The sequence below is a fragment of the Salvelinus alpinus genome, chromosome 15 (genome assembly GCF_045679555.1).
Source record: "Salvelinus alpinus chromosome 15, SLU_Salpinus.1, whole genome shotgun sequence".
Classification (NCBI taxonomy): Eukaryota; Metazoa; Chordata; class Actinopteri; order Salmoniformes; family Salmonidae; genus Salvelinus; species Salvelinus alpinus.
In genome coordinates this window covers 33,175,518-33,199,884 of record NC_092100.1, presented here as the reverse complement: position 1 = coordinate 33,199,884, position 24,367 = coordinate 33,175,518, and the positions used below count along the sequence as shown (strand labels likewise).

The 24,367-nt window shown below is 42.0% G+C and overlaps 1 protein-coding gene across 4 annotated transcripts in view; it reads left to right on the top strand.

Moving 5' to 3' along the window:
- The window catches only part of LOC139539938 (S phase cyclin A-associated protein in the endoplasmic reticulum-like), a 108,987-nt gene that overhangs the window by 71,633 nt on the left and 12,987 nt on the right, over positions 1-24,367 (top strand). For all 4 annotated transcript variants that reach the window (XM_071343377.1, XM_071343376.1, XM_071343375.1 and 1 more), the window contains 5 exons: positions 6,230-6,353; positions 14,626-14,855; positions 16,507-16,662; positions 19,525-19,765; positions 23,760-23,909. In XM_071343377.1, the coding sequence (XP_071199478.1) occupies positions 6,230-6,353; positions 14,626-14,855; positions 16,507-16,662; positions 19,525-19,765; positions 23,760-23,909 (901 nt within the window). The remainder of the gene's footprint in view (positions 1-6,229; positions 6,354-14,625; positions 14,856-16,506; positions 16,663-19,524; positions 19,766-23,759; positions 23,910-24,367) is intronic.

Genomic DNA, 24,367 nt, shown 5'->3' with positions numbered 1-24,367 from the left:
GATCAACCAACGCAGCCTACATAGTGCATGGGTAACACGAGACGGAATAGCATGGCCCCTTACCAAATTGCTCCTCAAAATCTTTGAAATAGGCTGTCATCAAGGGGGCACTGCGACAGATTCCAGGGACAGGGATGATATCAGGTGTCATGCTAATTAAGCTCAATTAGGTGGGAGGGAGCTAAAGATGGATCACCGAGATTGCTCATTGCATGAGCTGCTGTAAGGACATTACTCAAACGTGCCTCTGACAGTCGCCATTTGTTTAGCGGGCCTAAAACATGCCTGATTAGCTGTGTTACAAAGCAATTGCATGCTCATTACATGAGTAGTTGACTGAGTCGATTGTGAGAAGTCAGTGGAAGTTCATGACTCCAGATCTGACTCTGGTTGAGAGTGTGGTGATTAGGGTTGCAAAGCTACCGGTAATTTACCAAAGTTACCCGAAACTTCCAAATGATAACGGGTAATCTATGTAAATCTATGGTATTTTTGGTAATTTTATACATGAATATATATGTGTTTGTGATATATATATATTTTATTTATTTTATTTTTATTTTACCGTTATTTTACCAGGTAAGTTGACTGAGAACACGTTCTCATTTGCAGCAACGACCTGGGGAATAGTTACAGGGGAGAGGAGGGGGATGAATGAGCCAATTGTAAACTGGGGATTATTAGGTGACCGTGATGGTTGAGGGCCAGATTGGGAATTTAGCCAGGACACCGGGGTTAACACCCCTACTCTTACGATAAGTGCCATGGGATCTTTTAATGACCTCAGAGAGTCAGGACACCCGTTTAACGTCCCATCCGAAAGACGGCACCCTACACAGAGCAGTGTCCCCAATCACTGCCCTGGGGCATTGGGATCTTTGTTTAGACCAGAGGAAAGAGTGCCTCCTACTGGCCCTCCAACACCACTTCCAGCAGCACCTGGTCTCCCATCCAGGGACTGACCAGGACCAACCCTGCTTAGCTTCAGAAGCAAGCCAGCAGTGGTATGCAGGGTGGTATGCTGCTGGCCATATATATATATAGTGGGGCAAAAAAGTATTTAGTCAGACACCAATTGTGCAAGTTCTCCCACTTAAAAAGATGAGAGGCCTGTAATTTTCATCATAGGTACACTTCAACTATGACAGACAAAATGAGAATTTTTTTCCCCAGAAAATCACATTGTAGGATTTTTAATGAATTTATTTGCAAATTATGGTGGAAAATAAGTATTTGGTCAATAACAAAAGTTTATCTCAATACTTTGTTATATACCCTTTGTTGGCAATGACAGAGGTCAAACGTTTTCTGTAAGTCTTCACAAGGTTTTCACACACTGTTGCTGGTATTTTGGCCCATTTTGGCCCATGCAGATCTCCTCTAGAGCAGTGATGTTTTGGGGCTGTTGCTGGGCAACACGGACTTTCAACTCCCTCCAAAGATTTTCTATGGGGTTGAGATCTGGAGACTGGCTAGGCCACTCCAGGACCTTGAAATACTTCTTACGAAGCCACTCCTTCGTTGCCCGGGCGGTGTGTTTGGGATCATTGTCATGCTGAAAGACCCAGCCACGTTTCATCTTCAATGCCCTTGCTGATGGAAGGAGGTTTTCACTCAAAATCTCACGATACATGGCCCCATTCATTCTTTCCTTTACACGGATCAGTCGTCCTGGTCCCTTTGCAGAAAAACAGCCCCAAAGCATGATGTTTCCACCCCCATGCTTCACAGTAGGTATGGTGTTCTTTGTATGCAACTCAGCATTCTTTGTCCTCCAAACACGACGAGTTGAGTTTTTACCAAAAAGTTCTATTTTGGTTTCATCTGACCATATGACATTCTCCCAATCTTCTTCTGGATCATCCAAATGCTCTCTAGCAGATTTCAGACGGGCCTGGACATGTACTGGCTTAAGCAGGGGGACACGTCTGGCACTGCAGGATTTGAGTCCCTGGCGGCGTAGTGTGTTACTGATGGTAGGCTTTGTTACTTTGGTCCCAGCTCTCTGCAGGTCATTCACTAGGTCCCCCCGTGTGGTTCTGGGATTTTTGCTCACTGTTCTTGTGATCATTTTGACCCCACGGGGTGAGATCTTGCGTGGAGCCCCAGATCGAGGGAGATTATCAGTGGTCTTGTATGTCTTCCATTTCCTAATAATTGCTCCCACAGTTGATTTCTTCAAACCAAGCTGCTTACCTATTGCAGATTCAGTCTTCCCAGCCTGGTGCAGGTCTACAATTTTGTTTCTGGTGTCCTTTGACAGCTCTTTGGTCTTGGCCATAGTGGAGTTTGGAGTGTGACTGTTTGAGGTTGTGGACAGGTGTCTTTTATACTGATAACAAGTTCAAACAGGTGCCATTAATACAGGTAACGAGTGAAGGACAGAGGAGCCTCTTAAAGAAGAAGTTACAGGTCTGTGAGAGCCAGAAATCTTGCTTGTTTGTAGGTGACCAAATACTTATTTTCCACCATAATTTGCAAATAAATTCATTAAAAATCCTACAACGTGATTTTCTGGATTTTTGTCCCTCATTTTGTCTGTCATAGTTGAAGTGTACCTATGATGAATATTACAGGCCTCTCTCATCTTTTTAAGTGGGAGAACTTCCACAATTGGTGGCTGACTAAATACTTTTTTGCCCCACTGTATATACAGTATATTGTGTGTGTGTGTGTGTGTATACATGTGTAAATATATATATGTGTGTGTGTGTGTGTGTGTGTGTGTGTGTGTGTGTGTGTGTGTGTGTGTGTGTGTATATATTTCTTTATTGTAAATGTTTGGCAGTTGTGAAAAAAATCAATAGTTGGAAGAGTTGTGGAGTCAAATGAAAAATAATACCATTGTTGATTAGATATTTTTTTCATTAATTATTTTCTCTTGAACCATATGGTCTATCTACTAGAAACTCATGGACACAGATATACTTATTTTATACTATATATGAATAAAAAATAAATAATAATACAATTTTTCTTAAATGTGCTTGTGTATACATTTTTTTTATTCATATATTATTTAAAAAAGTAGATCTGTGTCCATGAGTTTCTAGTAGATGGACCATATGGTTCAAGAGAAAATAATGAATGAAAAAAATATCTAATCAACAATGGTATTATTTTCATGTATATATAACTTACACCTTTATTTCAGCATGATATATATATAGGATATATCATGCCGAAACCCTCATATTAAAAACAAATAGTTTTCAATAAATTGATTTATATTTAGGATAATGTTTTACAACTTTGTCATTCTATTTTTATTTTTATTTTTTATCATATTTGATTATTGTATTTATTTTACATGTGACGAGGCCACACAAAAGGCCAAAGAGGATCATTTGAAGTACCCAAAAGGGCCACCAGATGTCTTGTGATAAATTACATAAAATCCTTAAGTTACCACAATTCTTGTAGTTTACCAGTAAACCTTCAAAAGTTTCCTTTAATATACCCTCCTTTTGCAAACCTAGTGGTGATTCTAATGGGAATGGAATTGAATTAAAGACTAAAATCATCAATATAATGATTAATAGATGAACTGCTATAAAATGAAATGTGCATTCTGTATAGTTAGATGGAACATTTTCAGCATACATTTGCAATGTTAACTTGTACAGCAACATTTTCCTTTGGATCCATCTTGGTTCCTCTCACATGGGTTTCTTGTAGAGAATGGAAGCAGTCGACGGCTGTTTTTCTCCCTAATAAGATTAGAGTAAATAAATTGGGGATGTGCCCTTTAATCTGCTGGTTAAGAGTGGCAGCCACCTGGGGACTGGCCCCCCCCCCCCCCCCATCTCCCTACATGGATAAAGACATTCTGGGCAGGGCAACCTCTACTTGTACATGGTGAAAAAACAGGGTGCTATGGTTGACAGGTTTTTATGGACACTGTGAAGATGGTGTTTGCCTATTGCAAGCGTTGCTTTTGTAGCCTAATATTTACAAGATATTTTTTAAATATTGACCGTGCCTTTTTTTTGTAAGGTTATCATTCATGTTCCATTTGACTGCTCTGATGCTATCCCTCTCCTCATAATTTGTATAACGTCTTATAGATTTCCCAGGCCTTTTCATGTCGAAGCTGTAACAGAATCAGCCCAACCCTGTCATTTGACCAGGTGACCTGACACCCTGCAATTGCATTCCATCACAGTACCTGAAGGAATATTCATATGAAATGGCCTTTCTCCCCACTGTGTCAGGCATGGGAATGACAATGGCTTGGTTTCATCTCTGTACGTTAATTGTTCTAGTTCTTTTCTATCTGCATTGTTAGTAAGGGCCTGTAAGTAAGCATTTCACTGTTAGTCTACACCTGTTGTTTACTAAGCATGTGATAAATAACATTTGATTTGATATGGACATATATCTAAGCAGCGCAGCATCAGACTGAGAGGAAAACTAGTATTTCATTCAATTGGTACAGTCTTTCTAATGATGGTGGAATTATGTCAGAGAAAAACGGACTTCTTGCCGAGTTACTCAATCATGGATCTGGTTTTTTTTTTTGGGGGGGGGATCAGTCAGGCAGGCAGGCAGCCCCGGTGCTGGTCGGCTGCCCAGAGAGCACAGTTTGGTGGGGTTCTCACGTTACTTCACTCTGGCCCGATAGAGGTTGTGTTATCGTTCCACTCATCCATGATGGCTGTCTTATCCTAACCACTCCATTTCAATACTTTTTTATTTTACCTTTGTTTGACTAGGCAAGTCAGTTAAGAACAAATTCTTATTTACAATGACTGCCTGGGAACAGTGGGTTAACTGCCTTGTTCAGGGGCAGAACGACAGATTTTTACCTCAGCTCGGGGATTCGATCTAGCAACCTTTCGGTTACTGGCCCAACTCTCTAACCACTAGGCTGCCTACCGCCCCTAATAATATACTTTATATCAATATAACATAATGAATGTGTTTTGGTGCTTGACACATAAACAGATGTCATTAAGTAGTGATTGGTGGAAACGGGGATCAACACACCAGGTTTGGTTTGTGTTTTCTCAGGAATGTGTTGATAAATGTTGGTGGAAAAGACCCAAACATTTTATTTGGCTAGAAAGCCCATACACATAAGGCATATGATACCCATACAGTAAGATTCTTACTGTAAAAATGTTTAGTAAGCAAGTCTTGGCGTGCTTAACCAGACCTTGATGGACTATTTGGAAATGTTCCCATAACTCACAATGTAATGCTTCTCACATTATCACCACATTCTATGTCTGACAGCTTTACACTACATTGTCAATAATGATATGGAGCAAATGACAGATCTGCCAACTAGCATATGAAACAACTGGAATATTTTGGTCACAAGGAAGTTATTGACAGACCTATCCACCTAGGCCTACATCAGTCTCTGATATTTTCTCTCTATATGCCGACTAGGTTGGAGTGGAAATGCGTTGCAGATGTGAAGGTTGCGGTAGATATCAAAATGTTTACCAGTTGAAATAAACATGGCCTACTTTAGAATAGGAAAGCCAGATTCCATTCTTCCTCAGAGCAGATAGGACACGCCACTCTGCTATTGGCTAAAATATACAGTTGTCAGAAAATATTAAGTGATGAAAGAAGGGCGAGGGGGAGCAGCAGTCAGAGTAGAATGATTCATCAGGTATCTGTAGCATTAATCGTCTCTGGGGCTTGTTTAAAGCAGACATAATACAGAGGCATGTTCCGCTCACTGCTCTGCTCTGCCTGGCTGTGGCCTGGGGCTCTGAGCTGAAGAGCTGCTGAGAGGAATGGCCTTATCTCCACAGAGGAAACACTACAGGATCTGACTCCAGATTGGACTGCCTGGCACTGTGATTGCAGATTCCATCCAGCAGCTTCTCTGGTTATGCAGATCTCTTGTCTTATTACTGTCCCACTCTGGATAAGGAGTTGACTAGTGAGGTAGTCTCGTTGTAAGCATAAGTAGTAGTTACTATAACTGGGTTCCTGAATGTTGCTTTCCGTCTCTTGCTGTCAGTGATGTATATGCTTTCAACTCTGCCAAAGATAAAACAATCTTTTAAGGAACCACACATTTGGTGTAGTGCGTTTTGGTTTCTTGATCACTTGAGAGCCTTGTCAATGCCCGTGATAAACTCCTACACTGTATCTCGTGTTGTTTTGAATGAGCTGTATAGAGCGTAACATTCTGCCTTGAACTATTTAGTTTTACTTGTGACAAGTGATTCATCTTGTTCTCCCTCTTGTCTCTCTCTCCTCTCAGGTCTCTATGTGCGGCTATAAACACCTACTATCTGGCATGCTCTCGCTGCCACCTCAACTGCACATATGTTATCTTCAGCAACAAGATAGCCTTCCTCATGGACCTGCTGCTACATCAGCTTACAGTAAGTGTCCTTTCACCACACCATAGAAAACATATCCTATTACTACCATTATTGATATAACATTAATTAACATATGTTCTCTCAAACAACACGTATTATTTTTGCTTGAGTCACTAAAGTTTGTGTGATACTTATGAAGGTGACATGGCATGATCGAAACTGCAGCTAGTTTACCCAAGGACCAGGCTGTTTAATGAATCCCTTCCAATGTCTCTGTAAATTCTCCTCCTGGCTACATGCAACACTTAAGTGCTGAAAAACTAGGACCTCATCACCAGCATTTATTCCTTCCTGGCACTGTGTTAATAAAAGACAGAGAGAGACACACGCTACAGTATAAATCCTGGCCCTGCCACAGCCACAGGCTTAGCCACGCAGATTAGGGAATGAGAGAGGGAGGGAAAGAGCAGCCTGTCAGGGAGGCAATATGGCGGCTGGGTTACCTGTCAGCCCATATCCTTCAGCACTCTCTGAGACTGTAAACATCAGCCGACTCCAAACATCTAACGGTGGCGGCTGCACACTTCACAGAACCAGACAAGGCACAGACATGGCCTTTGCTACCTACATGAACTCTATTGGGGCTTCCTTTTCCAGCCCTGAGTTCCAATCCAAAGCTGTCATATTTCCTGAGGGCACAGAGGGGGAGATTAGCCTGTACACTTCAGTTTTATATAAAACATATTCCCACAGCTGCTCTGACGACTGACATGTTGAACAGCACAATGCGAACTTTTCAAGTTGTGTTGGATAGTGACAAATATGGGGCTCATGAATAGTCCATGTAAAAACGTGTGTGTACGTGCGTGCGCACGTGTGTTTGTGTTTGGAAGTGGGTGGGGGTAGCAAGTGCCGCCGTCGGTGCTTGTCCCTCTTTTTAATTAGATTTGTGGAGAATGTTGGTGGATTTACTAATGCTGTCAGCATGCTGCCCTAACCATTAGTCTAAATGAGATGTTTTCAGACGTTTTACCTGACAATCTCCTTATTTCTACAACACACACACCAAAATGTCACTTACAGTGCCTTCAGAAAGTATTCACACACCTGGACTTCTTCCTCATTTTGTTTCAGCCTGAATTTAAAATTGATTACATTTAGGTGTCACTGGCCTACGCACTACCCCATAATGTCAAAGTAGAATTGTGTTTTTTGACATTTTTACAAATGAATTTAAAATGAAAAGCTGAAATTTCTTGAGTCATTAAGTATTCAACCCCTTTTTTATGGCAAGCCAAAATAAGTTTAGAAGTAAAGATTTGTTAACAAGTCATGGACTCACTCTGTTTCCAATAATAGTGTTTAACATCATTTTTTTAATGACTACCTCATTTCTGTACCCCAAACATACAATTATCTATAAAATCCCTCAGTTGAGCTATGAATTTCAAACACAGATTCAACCACAAAGACCAGGGAGGTTTTACAATGCCCCGCAAAGAAGGGCACCTATTGGTAGATGGGTAAAAATAAAAAAGCAGATATTGAATATCCCTTTGAGCATGGTGAAGTTATTAATTACACTTTGGATTGTGTATCAATACACCCAGTCACTACAATGATACAGGCGTCCTTCCTAACTCCGTTACAAGAGAGGAAGAAAACCACTTAGGGATTTCACGATGAGGCCAATGGTGACTTTAAAACAGTTGCAGAGATGTATGGCTGCGATGGAGAAACTGAGGATGGATCTACAACATTGTAGATAATCTACAATACTAGCCTAATTGACAGAGTAAAAAGAAGGAAGCCCGTACAAAATGTAATATTCCAAACACAACTAGATGAAAGATTAATTCACCTTTCAGCAGGACAATAACCTTAAGCACAAGGCCACATCTACCTGGAGTTGCGTACCAAGAAGACAGTGAATGTTCCTGAGTGGCCGAGTTACAGTTTTGTCTTAAATCTTGAAAATGGATGTCTAGCAATGATCAACATACAACTTGACAGAGCTTGAATAATTAAAAAAATAATAATGTGCAAATATTGTACAATACAGTTGTGCAAAGCTCTTAGAGACTTACTCAGAAAGATTCACTGCTGTAATCGCTACCAAAGGTGATTCTAACATGTATTGACTCTGGAGTGTGAATACTTACACTACCGGTCAAAACACCTACTCATTCAAGGGTTTTTCTTTATTTTTACTATTTTCTACAGTGAAGACATCAAAACTATGAAATAACACATATGGAATCATGTAGTAACCAAAAAAGTGTTAAACAAATCCAAATATATTTTATAATTGAGATTCTTCAAATAGCAACCCTTTGCCTTGATGACAGCTTTGCACACTCTCGAATCTCAAATATAACATATTTTTGATTTGTTTAACACTTTTTGGATTACTACATGATGCCATATGTGTTATTTCACAGTTTTGATGTCTTCACTATTATTCTACAATGTAGAAAATAGTAAAAAATAAAGAAAAACCCTTGAATGAGTAGGTGGTTCTAAAACTTTTGAACGGTAGTGTATGTAACTGAGATATTTCAGAAAATGGTTGTCTAGCAATTTGACAGAGCTTGAAGAATTTTGAAAATAATTATGTGCAAATATTGCACAATCCAGGTGTAGAAAGCTCACCGCTGTAATTGCTGCCAAAGGTGCTTCTACATAGTATTGACTCAGGGTTGTGAATACTTATGTAAATGAGATTTCATTTTCAATACATTTGCAAAAAATTCTAAAAACATGTTTTCAGTTTGTCATTTTTGGGTATTGTGTGAGTGTGAAAAAATATATTTAATCCATTTTGTATTCAGGCTGTAACACAACAAAATGGGGAGTAAGTCAAGGGGTATGAATTCTTTCTGAAGGCACTATATCTAAAAGGGGAAATGCACTCTGTGCTCCTTTCACAGGATCTCCATACCTTTTTAGGATTGGGAATTGCCAGGGACCTAACAGTTCAATATTATCATGATACTTAGGTACCGGTACGATATGTATTGTGATTCTCACGATTCAAAATGTATTTCGATACAATACTGTGATTTTTATTGCGATTTTATGTTCCAAACCTATTGCTCACCATATGTCTGCTGCAGAGAGATAAGAGAGAGCATGAGAAAACGAGTTTTGATCGGTCAGTGAAGTAAAATTGCTAAAAACATGTTGGCTCACTATTTAAAAAGAAGAGCTATAGGATGGAAAAATACTGGTGTTTTTGGCACAAATACAGCCAACTACCTCTAGCTACTGCTACCTACAGTACAAATCGATACTTTTAGCCAAATATCGATATATCGTCCAAAAATAATTTTGCGATATGTAACTATCTACCCCCCCCATCACTAATTCCTTTGGTCTTTATATACCCTGAATCTCTCTAAATATATCTTTATTAATAAACATTTATTGGAGTATTTTTCAGATGCTTGTGCTCTTCTTGTAATAAAGAGTTTAGGATAACTAAATCATGTCAGAACTTGGAGCATACTGATTCCTCTTTCAGCCCTTATTTGTCTAAGGTGAGGGTAAGGGGAGCATTTAGTTAATCCCACAGATGGTTAATACAGAACCCTCCCCTATGTTAGCTCCAGTCCAGTGGTTTTCTCCACAGAGTCTCAGTATTCGGTTTGCTTCCTTTGTTACCAGAGAGGGAATACCTCTGAGACCTCTCATATGGTAGCAGTCTGGCACGGCAACAGTAACCATGTCACACTGATTGTTAATCACCGATTTATGGCCCACAATTGATGAATTATACAATAACACGTGTGTTGTTTATGGCATGGTGTATCAGGATTCCAACCAATACAAATGGCCTTTGCCGGTAAACAAAAGAAAGGGATATTTCCTCCGTCTCAATTGTCTGTGTTCTAGAAGGCAGGCTGAGGTTTAAATGACCAGGGCCCAGATTCACAAAACCTTAAGAATAAATTTCTTAACTGCCATTTTTCCTTGACTATAGACTTTTGAAGAAAGTTAACCTGTCTAGCCCCGGGGTTCCGCTAACACCCCCCACATTCCACTGAAAAGGCAGCGCGCGAAATTCAAAAAAAAAAATTGTCGAAATATTTAACTTTCACACATTAACAAGTCCAATACAGCAAATGAAAGATAAACATCTTGTGAATCCAGCCAACATGTTCGATTTTTAAAAATGTTTTACAGGGAAAACACCACGTATATTTATGTTAGCTCACCACCAAATACAAAAAAACACAGACATTTCTTTCACAGCACAGGTAGCTTGCACAAAACCCCCAAATAGAGATAGAATTAGTCACTGTCAAGTTGACCTCTTTCTTGTGCAATTCCCCACTTGAAAAGGACAGTCCCTCCACATGAAGATTTTAACTGGATTTCACTCAATAAACAGCCATGGAATCAGTTGTTTGTCTTTTATTTACCATTCTTTGGTTGGCAGTAAACAGGTGAAAAACCTCAAAAAAGAGATGACAAATACAAGTTATTATTTGAGTTGACAGCCTAATTAAATACACTAAATTATCCACATTCACCTCAGATAAACACATTTCTGCCATTATAAAATACAAGGTTTCCACTTTTAAGCAAATGTTTCCCAAAATAGAAACCCACCATTTTTAATCAAATGAGCAGAATCTGTATATTTATCTAAATTTGCATTTTAGCCAAATACATTCAAAATATTTTGAATAGTAAAAAATTACATTTATTCTCTAATCAGTAGTTTTAAACAGACAAATCTTTCATTTTTTAGCCAAAGATTTTTTAGACTATACATTTGTTACTGAATTAAGAACTTGGTTTACTAAGATTTCTACAAAGTTTAAATTACTTTTAACCATTTCAAACAAGTTCTTTGTCAACAATGAATTTGGCTCTTCTTACTTTTCCTTTATACCCCACAAACAACATTTGAAGTTATAAATACCACTGCAAAAGTCCTATCAAAGTTAAGAGTTAAGAGTCTGTGTTTTCCAGAGTATCATTAGCAGTGCACTGCTTAAGTCAGTATAGTCAAGCATGGCCAATATGGCGCTTACCGGCTGTCTTTCACAGTTTTGTGGAGGGCTTGGACTTGCACAGTCACCTTGATCACAAAGATGACGTTTCCTTGGTCTTGTGGTGTTATAAATGCTCCTTTCACTGCGGTCTAAAGACAACAGCAGAGCCAGGTGCTGGCACGCCCTGATTGCCTGGAAGATTTGTTCCACCTGGTTCACCACTGATTGAAGGAGGAGGAGTTTCACCACTGAGGAGCTCCCAGGCAGTTTGTCAGCACAGTCACTAACCAAGAAACAACTTCATCAGATGACAGTCTTATAACATGTTATACAATAAATCTATGTTTTGTTCGAAAAAATTTGCATATTTCAGGTATAAATCATAGTTTTACATTGCAGCTACAATCACAAATAGCACCGAAGCAGCTAGAACAATTACAGAGACCAACGTGAAATACTGAAATACTCATCATAAAACATTTATGAAAAATACATGGTGTACAGCAAATGAAAGAGAAACATCTTGTGAATCCAGCGAATATTTCAGATATTTTAAGTGTTTTACAGCGAAAACACAATATAGCATTATATTAGCTTACCACAATAGCCAAACACACAACCGCATTCATTCACAGCAAAGGTAGCGATAGCAAAAAAAACAGCAAAAGATATAAATTTATTCACTAACCTTGATAAACTTCATCAGATGACAGTCCTATAACATCATATTACACAATACAGATATGTTTTGTTCGAAAATGTGCATATTTAGCGGTACAAATCGTGGTTTTACAATGTGAATACGTAGCCAAACTGCACAAAATTATCCGGATATATTTCTGACACTCACCTAATCTAATCAAAGAACTCATCATAAACTTTACTAAAAAATACATGTTGGACAGCAAATGAAAGATACACTAGTTCTTAATGCAATCGCCGTGTTAGAATTCTAAAAATAACTTTAGTACGACATACAGCTTACGTTATAGCGAGACAGCGCCTGCAATGAGGGCGGAAAATAGTACGAAACATTTTCCACAGAAATACGAAATAACATCATAAATGGTTCCTACTTTTCCTGAGCTTCCATCAGAATCTTGTACAAGGGGTCCTTTGTCCAGAACAATCGTTGTTTGGTTTTAGAATGTCCTTTTCTCCTGTCGAATTAGCAACCAAAGCTAGACAAGTGGCACGAAGCTGTCCATCTTCACCAAACGCAGAGAACGGAAACCGCCAAAACTCCCGATAAACTTTCAATAATCTGATAAAACTATATTGAAAAAACATACTTTACGACGATATTATCACATTTCTCAAATAAAATCAAAGCCGGATGTATTAGCCGTCTATAACGAAAGCTTTTCAGAACGCAATCCAGGGTTCCTTCCCGCGCCTTGCTGAACAAAGGAAATAGTGGTCACGTCATTCCAAGAGCTCTTGTTCAACCTCAGATCAAGCTAGACACCCCATTCCACCTCTCACTGTCTCTTGACATCTAGTGGAAGGCGTATGAAGTGCATGTATATCCATAGATTTCAAGCAAATTAATAGGAAGGCCCTGGAACAGAGCCCCGATTTCAGATTTTTCACTTCCTGACAGGAAGTTTGCTGCAAAATGAGTTCTGTTTTACTCACAGATATAATTCAAACGGTTTAAGAAACTTGAGAGTGTTTTCTATCCAATAGTAATAATAATATGCATATTGTACGAGCAAGAATTGAGTACGAGGCAGTTTAATTTGGGAACGATTTTTTACAAAGTGAAAACAGCGCCCCCCTATCCCAAAGAAGTTAATCAAAGTTGCTGTTCCTCAAAAACGTTATTGGAAATGTTTTTCCACTGTTTCTTATTTATCTCCTTAAGCAAAAAGTTGAAGAAATTTGATTCTTGAAAATAAAGTTTTTGGAGTTGTTCTTCCAAGATAGCTAAACCCTTGTCTTAAATTCAGGGCAGTGAGAGAATAAGCTCATTAAATCAATTGAACATGTTTAATTCACTCTCAAACTTCATCTGAAAGTTTCAGTATTGATTTATTTTAAACCCAAGAACATGTTTTAAAACAGTAACCTCAGTAGGAAATATGCTAACATGATTTCCATTGCTATCTAGATAGCAAGCTAAATCGGTTGACTAGCAACAAACATCTTAAGAAAAATTTGTGAAGATATTTGAGATGTTCGTAAGAATAATTAAATCTTAAGATATTGTTGAGGAATTGCACTTACGAACTATCTTGTGAATTATTATTTTTTTCTTAAGAAGGGTCTTAAGTTTTTGCGTAAGAAGTGTTTTGTGGAGCCTCCCGAGTGGCACAGTGGTTTAAGGCACTGCATCACAGTGCTAGCTCTGCCACTAGAGATCCTGGTTCGAGTCCAGGCTCTGTTGCAGCCGGCCGCGACCGGGAGACCCATGGGGCGGCGCATAATTGGCGGCGCATAACATTTTGTTACTTTACAACCTTATTCTGAAACATTTTCATAAATCTACTCACAATATCCCATAATGACAAAGGTTAAACAGGTTTTTAGAAATGTTTACTAATACATTTTTACTAATAACTTATTACATAACTATAACTTATTACATAACTATTCAGACACCAATCAGGTCTGTATGGTAGTGGCCAGACGGAAGCCACTCCTCAGTAAAAGGCATTTGACAGCCCACTTGGAGTTTGCCCAAAAAAGCCTAAAGGACTCTCAGACCATGAGAAACAAGGTTCTCTGGTCTGATGAAACCAAGATTGAACTCTTTGGCCTGAATGCCAAGTGTCACGTCTGGAGGAAACCTGGCCCATTCCCTACGGTGAAGCATGGTGGTGGCATCGTCATACTGTGGGGATGTTTTTCAGCGGCAGGGACTGGGAGACTAGTCAGGATCGAGGGAAAGATGAAGGGCGCAAAGTACAGTGAGATCCTTGACGATAACCTGCTCCAGAGCGCTCAGGACCTCAGACTGGGGCGAAGGTTCACCTTCCAACAGGACAACGACCCTAAGCACACAGCCAAGACAACGCAACAGTGACTTCGGGACAAATCTCTGAATGTCCTTGAGTGCCACCACCAAAAACCTGTTTTTGCTTTGTCATTATGGGGTATTGTGTGTAGATTGATGAGAGGAAAAAAACAATTTAATCCATTTTAGGATCAGCTGTAACGTAACAATTTGGAAAAAGTCAAGGGGTCTGAATACTTTCCGAATGCGCTGTGCAGTATGTGATACAAGCTTGTTTGAGAATGCAGGTATCGAGCTACTGGTACAGACTGGACTGTGACATGGTGGAGGTTTAGAGCTTTTGACTGACCACAGTCTTTTCCTCCTTCAGCTGTTCGTCCCAGATGAAGACAAGACCATATTTGGTCGCAGTGTGAACAAGCAGGTGTTTGAGGGACTGACCACCGGCCTGCTGCATACCAGCGCCACTGTCCTGAGCCTTCTCCGTCCCTATCTCCCTGACTGTGGCCGCGGGGACGCCCCTCGCATCATGTCACCAGACACCAAGACCAAGACCTCCCCTATAGAGTCCTTCAACGCCCGCGCCCAGGACCTCATCAGGTAAGCTCTTCCTCCTCATCTCTCTCAAACCACACACCGCTCTATTGGGGCCCTCCTCCCTTTCACAGTACCTCTCTTCCACCACCTCCCATGTCCCCCCTCCACTTTCTTACTGACAGGGTTGATGTGGGAAACCACTGATATTATAACTTAGTTACTGTCAGAAATAGCCTACAAAATGTCAGCTCCCTTGGAATAGGTCCCAGTATTTGTATTTGTTTCCTCCTTCCTCAGGGGCTTTGAGTGAGGGTGACAGAGGTTGTCCTCTGACATGTGTCCAAATAGTACTTTTTCACACATTCTGGATCAAAATCTTCAGCAAAGTAATAAGTCCTTTTTTTACTTAGGGCAACATAAACAAAGAACACTCCTGGAAGTTTGCAACATCCCCTTGAACTTGGCTTTTGAGTAGCAGGGGCTATGGGCTGTCTCTCCTGGCACCGTGGGGCGGTGAGGAAAGGCAGGCCCAAGCCTTCAGGAAGAGTGGAGTCTTCCAACCATCCCCTCCCACAGCCAATGATTCATTTGACCAGAGCATCTGCACAGGCCCAACTCTCATACTATGTACCAGTCGTAACCCAGGAGACAGGGGAGATCTTGAGGAAAAATGGTGTCTAGTAATCCCTGCAAGGCAATGGACGATTTACCTCAACTGCCTCAAATTATGTATATAATGGTAGGGAGGAAATAAGATAAAAAAAGATGTTAACTTTTGCAACACTTTCCCATTATGGTGAACTGTAAATCACACAAAGAGAATATCAGCATTCCGCTTCTACGTCTTCATTTCTTATTACCAATCACTCACCAGGCTTTGTACTATACTTATCTCCTACCAGTGTCAGAAACGTACAGATGCGTGTAACGGGGCAAGACTGAACACTAAACAGCTTTTCAAACAGACTATGGGCCAGCTTCTTTCAGCTTAGGTGAAGCTGTGGAAGAGGATAGTCATAGCAAGTTGCCGTGGTTCAAGTGTCAGATGACCTTTTTGTGGAGGTTTCACATTTTTTGAATTACCCGACTTGAGAAGGCTGCCATTTTGTATGACAGTCCCAACAACAAAAAGGTATGCTAGCAAGTTAAGGGAGTAAGCTAAGCGGAGCCGGAGAGGGAAAGGAATAGATGGATGCCTGTAGTGTAGAACAGTGGCTGGCTTCCTGATTCCTGACTGAGCTGTGTGGTACATCTGGGAGGTCTTGTGATTGACAGCTGAGCCTCCTTGTCTGTCCCTATGGTGGGTAGGGCTAAAGGGGGCTGAGCGGTGGTGGGAGAGGCATACCTTAGCCGTGAGGCAGCCACAGGTCAGCGGACAGTCGGGCCTGTCTCTGGCCTGGCACGGGGGCACAACCACCATCTAATGATGCTGTTACCAGTGATTTGTGGCTGAGAGAGCAGAGGGAACATGATCATGAGACCTGCCATTGGCAAGACAAATATCACAGTAATAACAGGGAGTACAGAGGGCTTAGGTCAGATCACATTTCAACTGTGCTGTCGGTGAGTTACTATCAGTGAGGGCCTTTGTTAGGATAAAACATATTTCACCGGGACAGACTTCATTCATTTATTCATTGTGAAGGTTTTGTTTGTTGTTTTGTTCATGTGGATTCACTCTTATCCTCCTTTTTTGTTTGTGTCCCTCCCTCAGCTATGTGGTAAACATGGGTCTGATTGATAAGCTGTACAGCTGCTTCCTGTCTGTTCAGGGCCCGGTGGATGAGAGCCCCAAGATGTCTGCCTTCCTCCAGCAGGCCACCGCTCTGCTGCACGCCATGTGTAAGCTGTGCTTCACTGTGACCGGCCGGTGAGTGGCAGCAGTCTCCCTTCCTCTATGACCCTCCTCTCCAGACATCCCCCTGTGATCACGCACGGCTGTTCACAAGACTAATGACAGGAGTGACTCACCGTTGGATCTTTTAAGTCTGCCCGGCCATCCCATAAAGACTTGTTGTTGGAGCTCAAACAAAGACAATGCCTCCTTTTCAATCACACTCAGTGGTTTCCTTTAGTCTGAGCGCTGGCAAGCCCATCGTTACTGTTGATCGAGATAGGCATCTACTTCACCCCCGTGCTCTGTCACTCACCATAAACCCTTGCCTCCAGCACGCCAGGGGAAGCCCACCCACGTGTTACTGTGACCTGCCCCGAGAGAGGCTCAATGGCACCGCTGACAGAGGCTAAGCATACAGACTGAGACACAATACCGACGAAGATAGCATGACCCTTAGTACAGGAATGCTGCCCTCATAGTTAAATATCGTCAGTGGTCATATGGGCACATTTGATCCCTTTAGTTTCTGTAGTGTCATTGTTTGAATTAGAACAGAGGTATTTTAACTCTGTGGCTCAGTTGGTAGAGCATGGCGCTTGCAACGCCAGGGTTGTGGGTTCATTCCCCACGGGGGGACCAGGATGAATATGTATGAACTTTCCAATTTGTAAGTCGCTCTGGATAAGAGCGTCTGCTAAATGACTTAAATGTAAATGTAAATGTAAATGTAAATATTGCTGGTCTGTTGCCAAAACCTTGCATTCTAGACGGGTTGCCTGACAACGTCACAAATGTGTTTGCATCAATGGGGCAGAAGGCTGTGTGTGTTATGATTCTGAACGGTCAGAAAGCTAGAAACAATGACAAAAAGCTGCCATTAGGGGAATATTAAGTGGCTCGTTTCAGCTAGTTTTATAAGTTTTATCTTGTTCTTACACCATGTCTTGTTTTGAAGCGTTTCGACTGATAACACGTCTATGCTAATATGGCTTAAATTCGCTAGCAAGCTAACCAACAACTGTAACGATGTATTTGAGAGACAAGTGCTTATTGTGTACATTTATTTCTGTTCTCAATAAACATTTGGAGACGAAATACAGTTTCCATCTCAAAAATCTTTTGGCGTTGACAGTTGTTTTGCCCAAACGTTGCACACGCATCGGTTTTGTTGCTGAACAACCCATCCGTGTAGAAGTCTTTATTGCCAGGGCTGATTTACTTACTGTAGATGTTGTGACTGTATCGTTCCTGTGCCCACACTGTACTGCTGGTGTACCTCTCCTCTCCAGCTGCTGTGTGCTGTAACAGTGCCCAGCTGCTTCACACCAACACAGGGGAGCACTGCTATGACTGTGTCACTGAATATCTGTGAGAAAACACAGCGCCATAAACTCGCCACTTTAATGAGCGGACCGAGCAGTGTTGCGTAATAATCAACACCCTGCTAATCCAGCCAACTATCTCCATTCTTACCCTGTCCTCTGTGTTCAGGAGGTTATACTGGAGAGAATGTATACCATGGTCCTGGAATATGTTTTGCCATGCCAGTTGCTGTGTCGAGGGGTTTAACTGGCATTAGAGACCATGTACTTGCAGAGCTAGGAATTTCCACACAGAGCTGTTGGCCAACATATAGTGGGTTCCATCCAGAGGTCAAACAGCCTTTATTCTCTGCCTGCAAATCACATCCTGTGTAGCAGGGGTATTCTTAAATTCCCTGTCAGCACAAGCTTATGGAACTTGTGGGTTTGCAGGAATCCTAATTGTAAAACAATGGGAGCCATTTGACATGAGTTTTCTCTGATGCCATTGACTACGATGTAGTGATGTCAATGTACTTTGAGAAAGTATATTTCGTACAATGATTAGTCTGGGCTAAACAGAATACTTTTCCCATCTATAAAGCATGGGCTAATCAGGGTAAACTCCTCTTATGCGCCAGGTGTTAGTCTGGCTATAGAAGTTTACATTGACTGGCCTCGAGTTTTATGAAGAGGGCAGCTGAGGAACTCAGAGCGATCTCTCCTTCCATCCCATCAGTGTTATACTCCCGTTCTGTTCTCACCTGTGATGTGTGCTGAGAGGATGATGTTACCAATCCCTTTTAATCTGCCTCCTGGCTAAGACACACTAACATGCTGCTTTCAGTCATGTAAGGTGGACCTTAATTAAATGTGCCTGAGTACACAGCATCTTGCCAGGAAGCTTTCTGCAGCCAAGGGCATGGATGAGCCACTGCCATGAGCTGTCAGAGCTACTTCCAAATTCCTGTGTTCATTCTGCCCAGCTTGGAGGAGCAAACTCACATTCTGAACTGGTGTAAAATAACAGTCACATTTCTGTGTCACTGCTGTACCATTAAGGAATTTCTCAGTCTGTGGTTGTAGTGATAATGACCAAGCTTTTAACTGCGATCATCCTTGATTAGGCCTAAATAATCTTCAGTGCACAGCTGAGCATAGACACCTTCTCACACACAGCCACCAGACTGCACTTCCCTCTCACTCAGTGTAACCAGTTACTCCACTTAACCCGATAGCCATGCAGTGTAAATGGGGCAGGCCCTATTATTTATATTTGAAGGGATAACCCTGGTCTAGCGAGTAAATCTAGAAGCCACAAGGACCAGACTGCCTTCACGCTTACATCCTGAGTCTCGGGTCACTGTGGTGAGGGCAGACAAAAGCTATGTTGTGAATTGAACTTTTACTTGATTTAGAATGAAGTGAAGCATTTTAACCAATAATAATAAATAATACGTTTGGAGAACTTATAATGTGGAGTAGTCAGATATCATTAATTTCCCTATATAACATTTCACTGTCACTATGTTCATTGAGCAGAAATTAAATTATCATGTCACATGTTTATTTATATTGCCTGTGTCCTTTGCAGCTCTCCCAGTATATTCGACAACAAGCGTACAGACCTCACAGGGCTGACGGCCCTGCTGCAGTCCACAGACCTGGTGGGTGTGGTACACACTCTGTACTGCATCCTGCTCCACAGCTCCGCCCTGCCTGAGCCGGCTGCCCAGGGCCCACAGGAGCCCTACGCCCCAGGGGTCATCCAGGTGGCCCTGACGGGCCTCCGCTTCCTTAACAGCTTCGCCCTGCTCGACCTGTCTGCCTTCCAGGTAACACACACACACACCACTTCATACTGAGGTACAGTACATGCACAGAGAGAGAGACGCACACATTCTCACACTTGAATCCCTCATCCTTCAGGTCCAGTAGGTGGTTTTAATTACAGTGACTCTAATTCCAAAGGTTATGCTGCCCGCGGGGCAGGTTTTTCAATACCGGCACATCACATACCATACAGTGTATACTGGTCTTGCTGGTTACGTAGGTGTATTATGCTGGACACATTCCACAGACAGACATTCCAAATAGGGGGTGCCATGAAAAGGTCTTGTCACCAATGTCCTCTCTCACAGTTTTATTGACTAGCACCCTCATAATATAGAGCTGGCTGGCTTCTCTGTGCATCGGCAAGACAGAGCAGCTACGTCTGGTAAGGCGAGGGGCTGGGGTGTGTATTTGTCAATAACTGCTGGTGCGCGATGTCTAATATTATAGAAGTCATGATAAGCTGTAGACCACACCATCTACCAAGAGAGTTCTCATCTATATTATTCGTAGCCGTCTATTTACCACCACAAACCGATGCTGGCACTAAGACTGCTGTATAAGCTGTATAAGACCATAAGCAAACAAGAAAATACTAATCCAGAAGCGGCACTCCTAGTGGACTTTAATGCAGGCAAACTTAAATCCGTTTTACCTCATTTCTACCAGCATGTGCAACCAGAGGAGAAAAAAAACTCTAGACCACCTTTACTCTACACACAGAAACGCATTCAAAGCTCTCCCTCGCCTTCCATTTGGCAAATCTGACCATAATTCTATCCTCTTGATTCCTGCTTACAAGCAAAAAACAAAGCAGGAAGCTGCCGCTTTCAAGGAGCGGGACTAATCCGGACGCTTATAAGAAATCCCAAACCATCAAACAGGCAAAGCATCAATACAGGACGAAGGTTGAATCCTACTACACCGGCTCTGACACTCATCGGATGTGGCAGGGCTTGAAAACTATTACAGACTACAAAGGGAGTCCCAGCCGAGAGCTGCCGAGTGACGCAAGCCTACCAGATGAGCTAAATGCCTTTTATGCTCGCTTTGAAGCAAGGCAATACTGAAGCATGCATGAGATCACCAGCTGTTCCGGACAACTGTGTGATCACGCTCGCCGTAGCTTATGTGAGCAAGACCTTTAAACAGGTCAACATTCACAAAGCTGCGGGGCTCGACAGTTTACCAGAACGTGTACTCAAAGCATGCACGGACCAACTAGCAAGTGTCTTCACTGACATTTTTAACCTCTCCCTGACCGAGTCTGTAATATCTACATGTTTCGAACAGAACACCATAGTCCCTGTGCCCAAGAAAACGAAGGTAACCTTCCTAAATGATTACCACCCCGTAGCACTCACGTCAGTAGCCATGAAGTGCTTTGAAAGGCTGGTCATCGCTCACATCAACAACACCATGCTGGAAACCCTAGTCCCACTCCAATTCGCATATGGCCCTAACAGGTCCACAGATGATGGATACCCTCAAAGCTCATCAATAAGATAAGGATCCTGGGACTAAACACCTCCCTCTGCAACTGGATCCTGGACTTCCTGACGGGCCGACACCAGGTGGTAAGGGTAGGCAACAACACATCTGCCACGCTGATCCTCAACACTGGGGCCCCTCAGGGGTGCGTGCTTAGTCCCTTCCTGTACTCTCTGTTCACCCACGACTGCATGGCCAAGCACGACTCCAACAGTGTGGTGCCAGGACAACAACCTCTCCCTCAATGTGAGCAAGACAACGGAGCTGATCGTGGACTATCGGAAAAGGAGGGCCAACCAGGCCCTCATTTTAAAATTGAAAGGGCTGTAGTGGAGCCGGTCAAGAGTTTCCACATCACCAACAAACTGTCATGGTCCAAACACAAAGACACCTTTTCCCCCTCAGGAGACTGAAAAGATTTGGCGCGGGTCCCCAAATCCTCAAAGTTATTCAGCTGCACCATCAAGAGCATCCTGGCCGGTTGCATCACCGCCTGGTATGGCAACTGCTCGTCATCTGACCGTAAGGTGCTATGGAGGGTAGTGCGTATGGCTCAGTACATCACTGGGGCCAAGCGTCCTGACATCCAGAACCTATATACTAGGCTATGTCAGAGGAAGGCCCAAAAAATTGTCAAAGACTCCAGTCACCCAAGTCATAGACTGTTTTCTCTGCTACCGCAAGCAGCACCGGAGCGCCAAGTCTAGGACCAAAAGTCTCCTTAACAGCTTCTATTTGCAAGCCATAAGACTGCTGAACAATGAATCAAATGGCCACCTGGATTATTTGCGCGCCCCCCCCCCCCCCCCCACTCGCTGTTTATTATCTATGCATAGTCACTTTACAAATTACCTCGACTAACCTGTACCCCCGCACATTGACTTGGTACCGGTACCCCCTGTATATAGCCTTGTTATTGTTATGTGATTTTCTTGTTACTTTTTGATTATTATTTTTTATTATATGATTTAGTAAATATTTTCTTAACTCTATTTCTTGAACTGCAGTGTTGGTTAAGGGCTTGTAAGTAAGCATTTCACGGTAAGGTTGTATTCGGTGTGTGTGACAAATACAATTTGATTTGATATCCCTGTGCACAAGCATCAGGCAACACAAATATCCCTCTTTCCTCTTCCTGGCAGCAACAAGGCCATGTGTAACTGATCGACAGGCAGCAGAGGCCAGGTCTCAGAGCTGCTGCCTTTGGACTGGAGTATTTATCCTCAGGATAGAGCTGACCTCTTGGACATAAACATGAGTGTCCCCTGACCGAGGGTCAGCTGCTGAGGTTAAATGGAGCACTGTGGGTCAGAAATGCGGATGGACCTGAGTGATTAGTGCTGTAGCCCGAGCCATACATTACCAGCTCTGATGAAGAGAGAATGACAGCTTCACTGTGCTCAGGCAGCGCATAAACAGAATGGCTTAAGGGAGGAAGTGGGAGAGTTATTAATTATTTTAATACCTGTGGGTAATTAACACAGAGGCTGCTCTCCCTCGGCTCCGCCATGCTCAGGCTATTCAAAACAGCTGGAACTCAAAGCTTTTCAGTGCCAATGTTTTTATGAACATTTTAAATAATGTTTTTTGTGGCCTGTGTTGTAATCACCTTGTGGTTCACATTACCCCACACTAGTGCCGACTAATAAGCACTACAGTAGATGCTGAGCTGCTCTCTCTTCTCATTGGCTGTTTTGCTAGGCCCCAGAATCAACTACCAAATAGGGTGGTTAGAGGGGATTTCAAGCTGAAAAGGACACTGCTGGTGATGAGTTATTTAGCAAATATTTGAGAAGTCTATTTTCAAGTAAATTAATAAAATATATTAGTATTTAATCACCAACATTTTGGTGCCCATCAAAATAGACACTATATTCAGCCTTTGCATTCATTCACTAACAAAATATAGGGTTCAGTTTGTCTCTCTGTCCTAAGACTGATGGGTATGGTTAGATTACAGTTGGGGAGAAATAGAGTTCTATGTCTCCAGTATTGCAGGGTGTTATATTGAGAGTGTAGACAACAGTAAGGCTCAGGTCCGCTAACAGGATTGGGCCTCTCAGGTAGGTACTATTTAGGAGACTGTTTACCTCCTCCCCTCCATCAGTCCCAAAACCTCATACATACACCCCAACCTGATTCCAGTGTGTTTTCTCTCTGCTTACCCTGTGGTGCTCAGTCATGCTGACATGTTTAATAAATACTGTCTGTGGGCCTCTGATAGCATCTCATCTTCTGGGGGATTGGGGTCCCTCTGGAAGGACCCCCTGGTGTTGGGGCTGGGGAGAGACACCCTAGCAGGAGTCCCTGTACACTGCATCAACCAGTCTGAATCTCTACCCGCTAAAGCACACAAATCCCTCTCCTTTCTTTTAATTTAGCAAATCCAGCCTCACGTATATTAACATCATAGTGTTGATTTTCTACTCTTTAGGACGGTTGTTCGCTATTCAGTTAGATTTAGTGAATGTCTCTAGCTAGCTTGTTTTTTCTGTGCCATCTCAGACTGTTCTAGGTGCCGAGGGGCTGTCCCTTGCTTTCCGCCACATAGTGAGCTCCCTGCTGTGGTACTGCTCTCAGCACTCCTCTGAAGAGCTGCTGCAGGAAGTCATCATCTGTGTGGGCTACTTCACCGTCAACCACCCTGACAACCAGGTAAAGGTCTAACACACACACACATACTCAAATATGTAATAAAGTCAATGTTGTTTCATGCTTTTTCTTTAGTTATCACCATAAACTGTTGTAATTTGAGCCATTCGTAGGGTCTGAAATTATTGACACCCTTGATAAACATGAGCAATAATGACTAAATAAATATCATTCAAATCCTGAGCTATATTGTATGCTCAAAAAGTGGGGAGATTATTTTATACTAATACAATTGCTCAGAGAAAGATTTTTTCTCAAAAAGGTAGGGGGGCAAAATTGACACCCCTAAAGATGATTATATATAAAGTAGTCAAAAGTGTAGTATTAGGTCCCATATTCCTAGCATGCAATGACAACATCAAGATTGTGACTACAAACTTGTTGGATGCATTTGTAGTTTGTTTTGGTTGTGTTTCAGATTATTTTGTGCCCAATAGAAATTAATGGTAAATAATGTATTG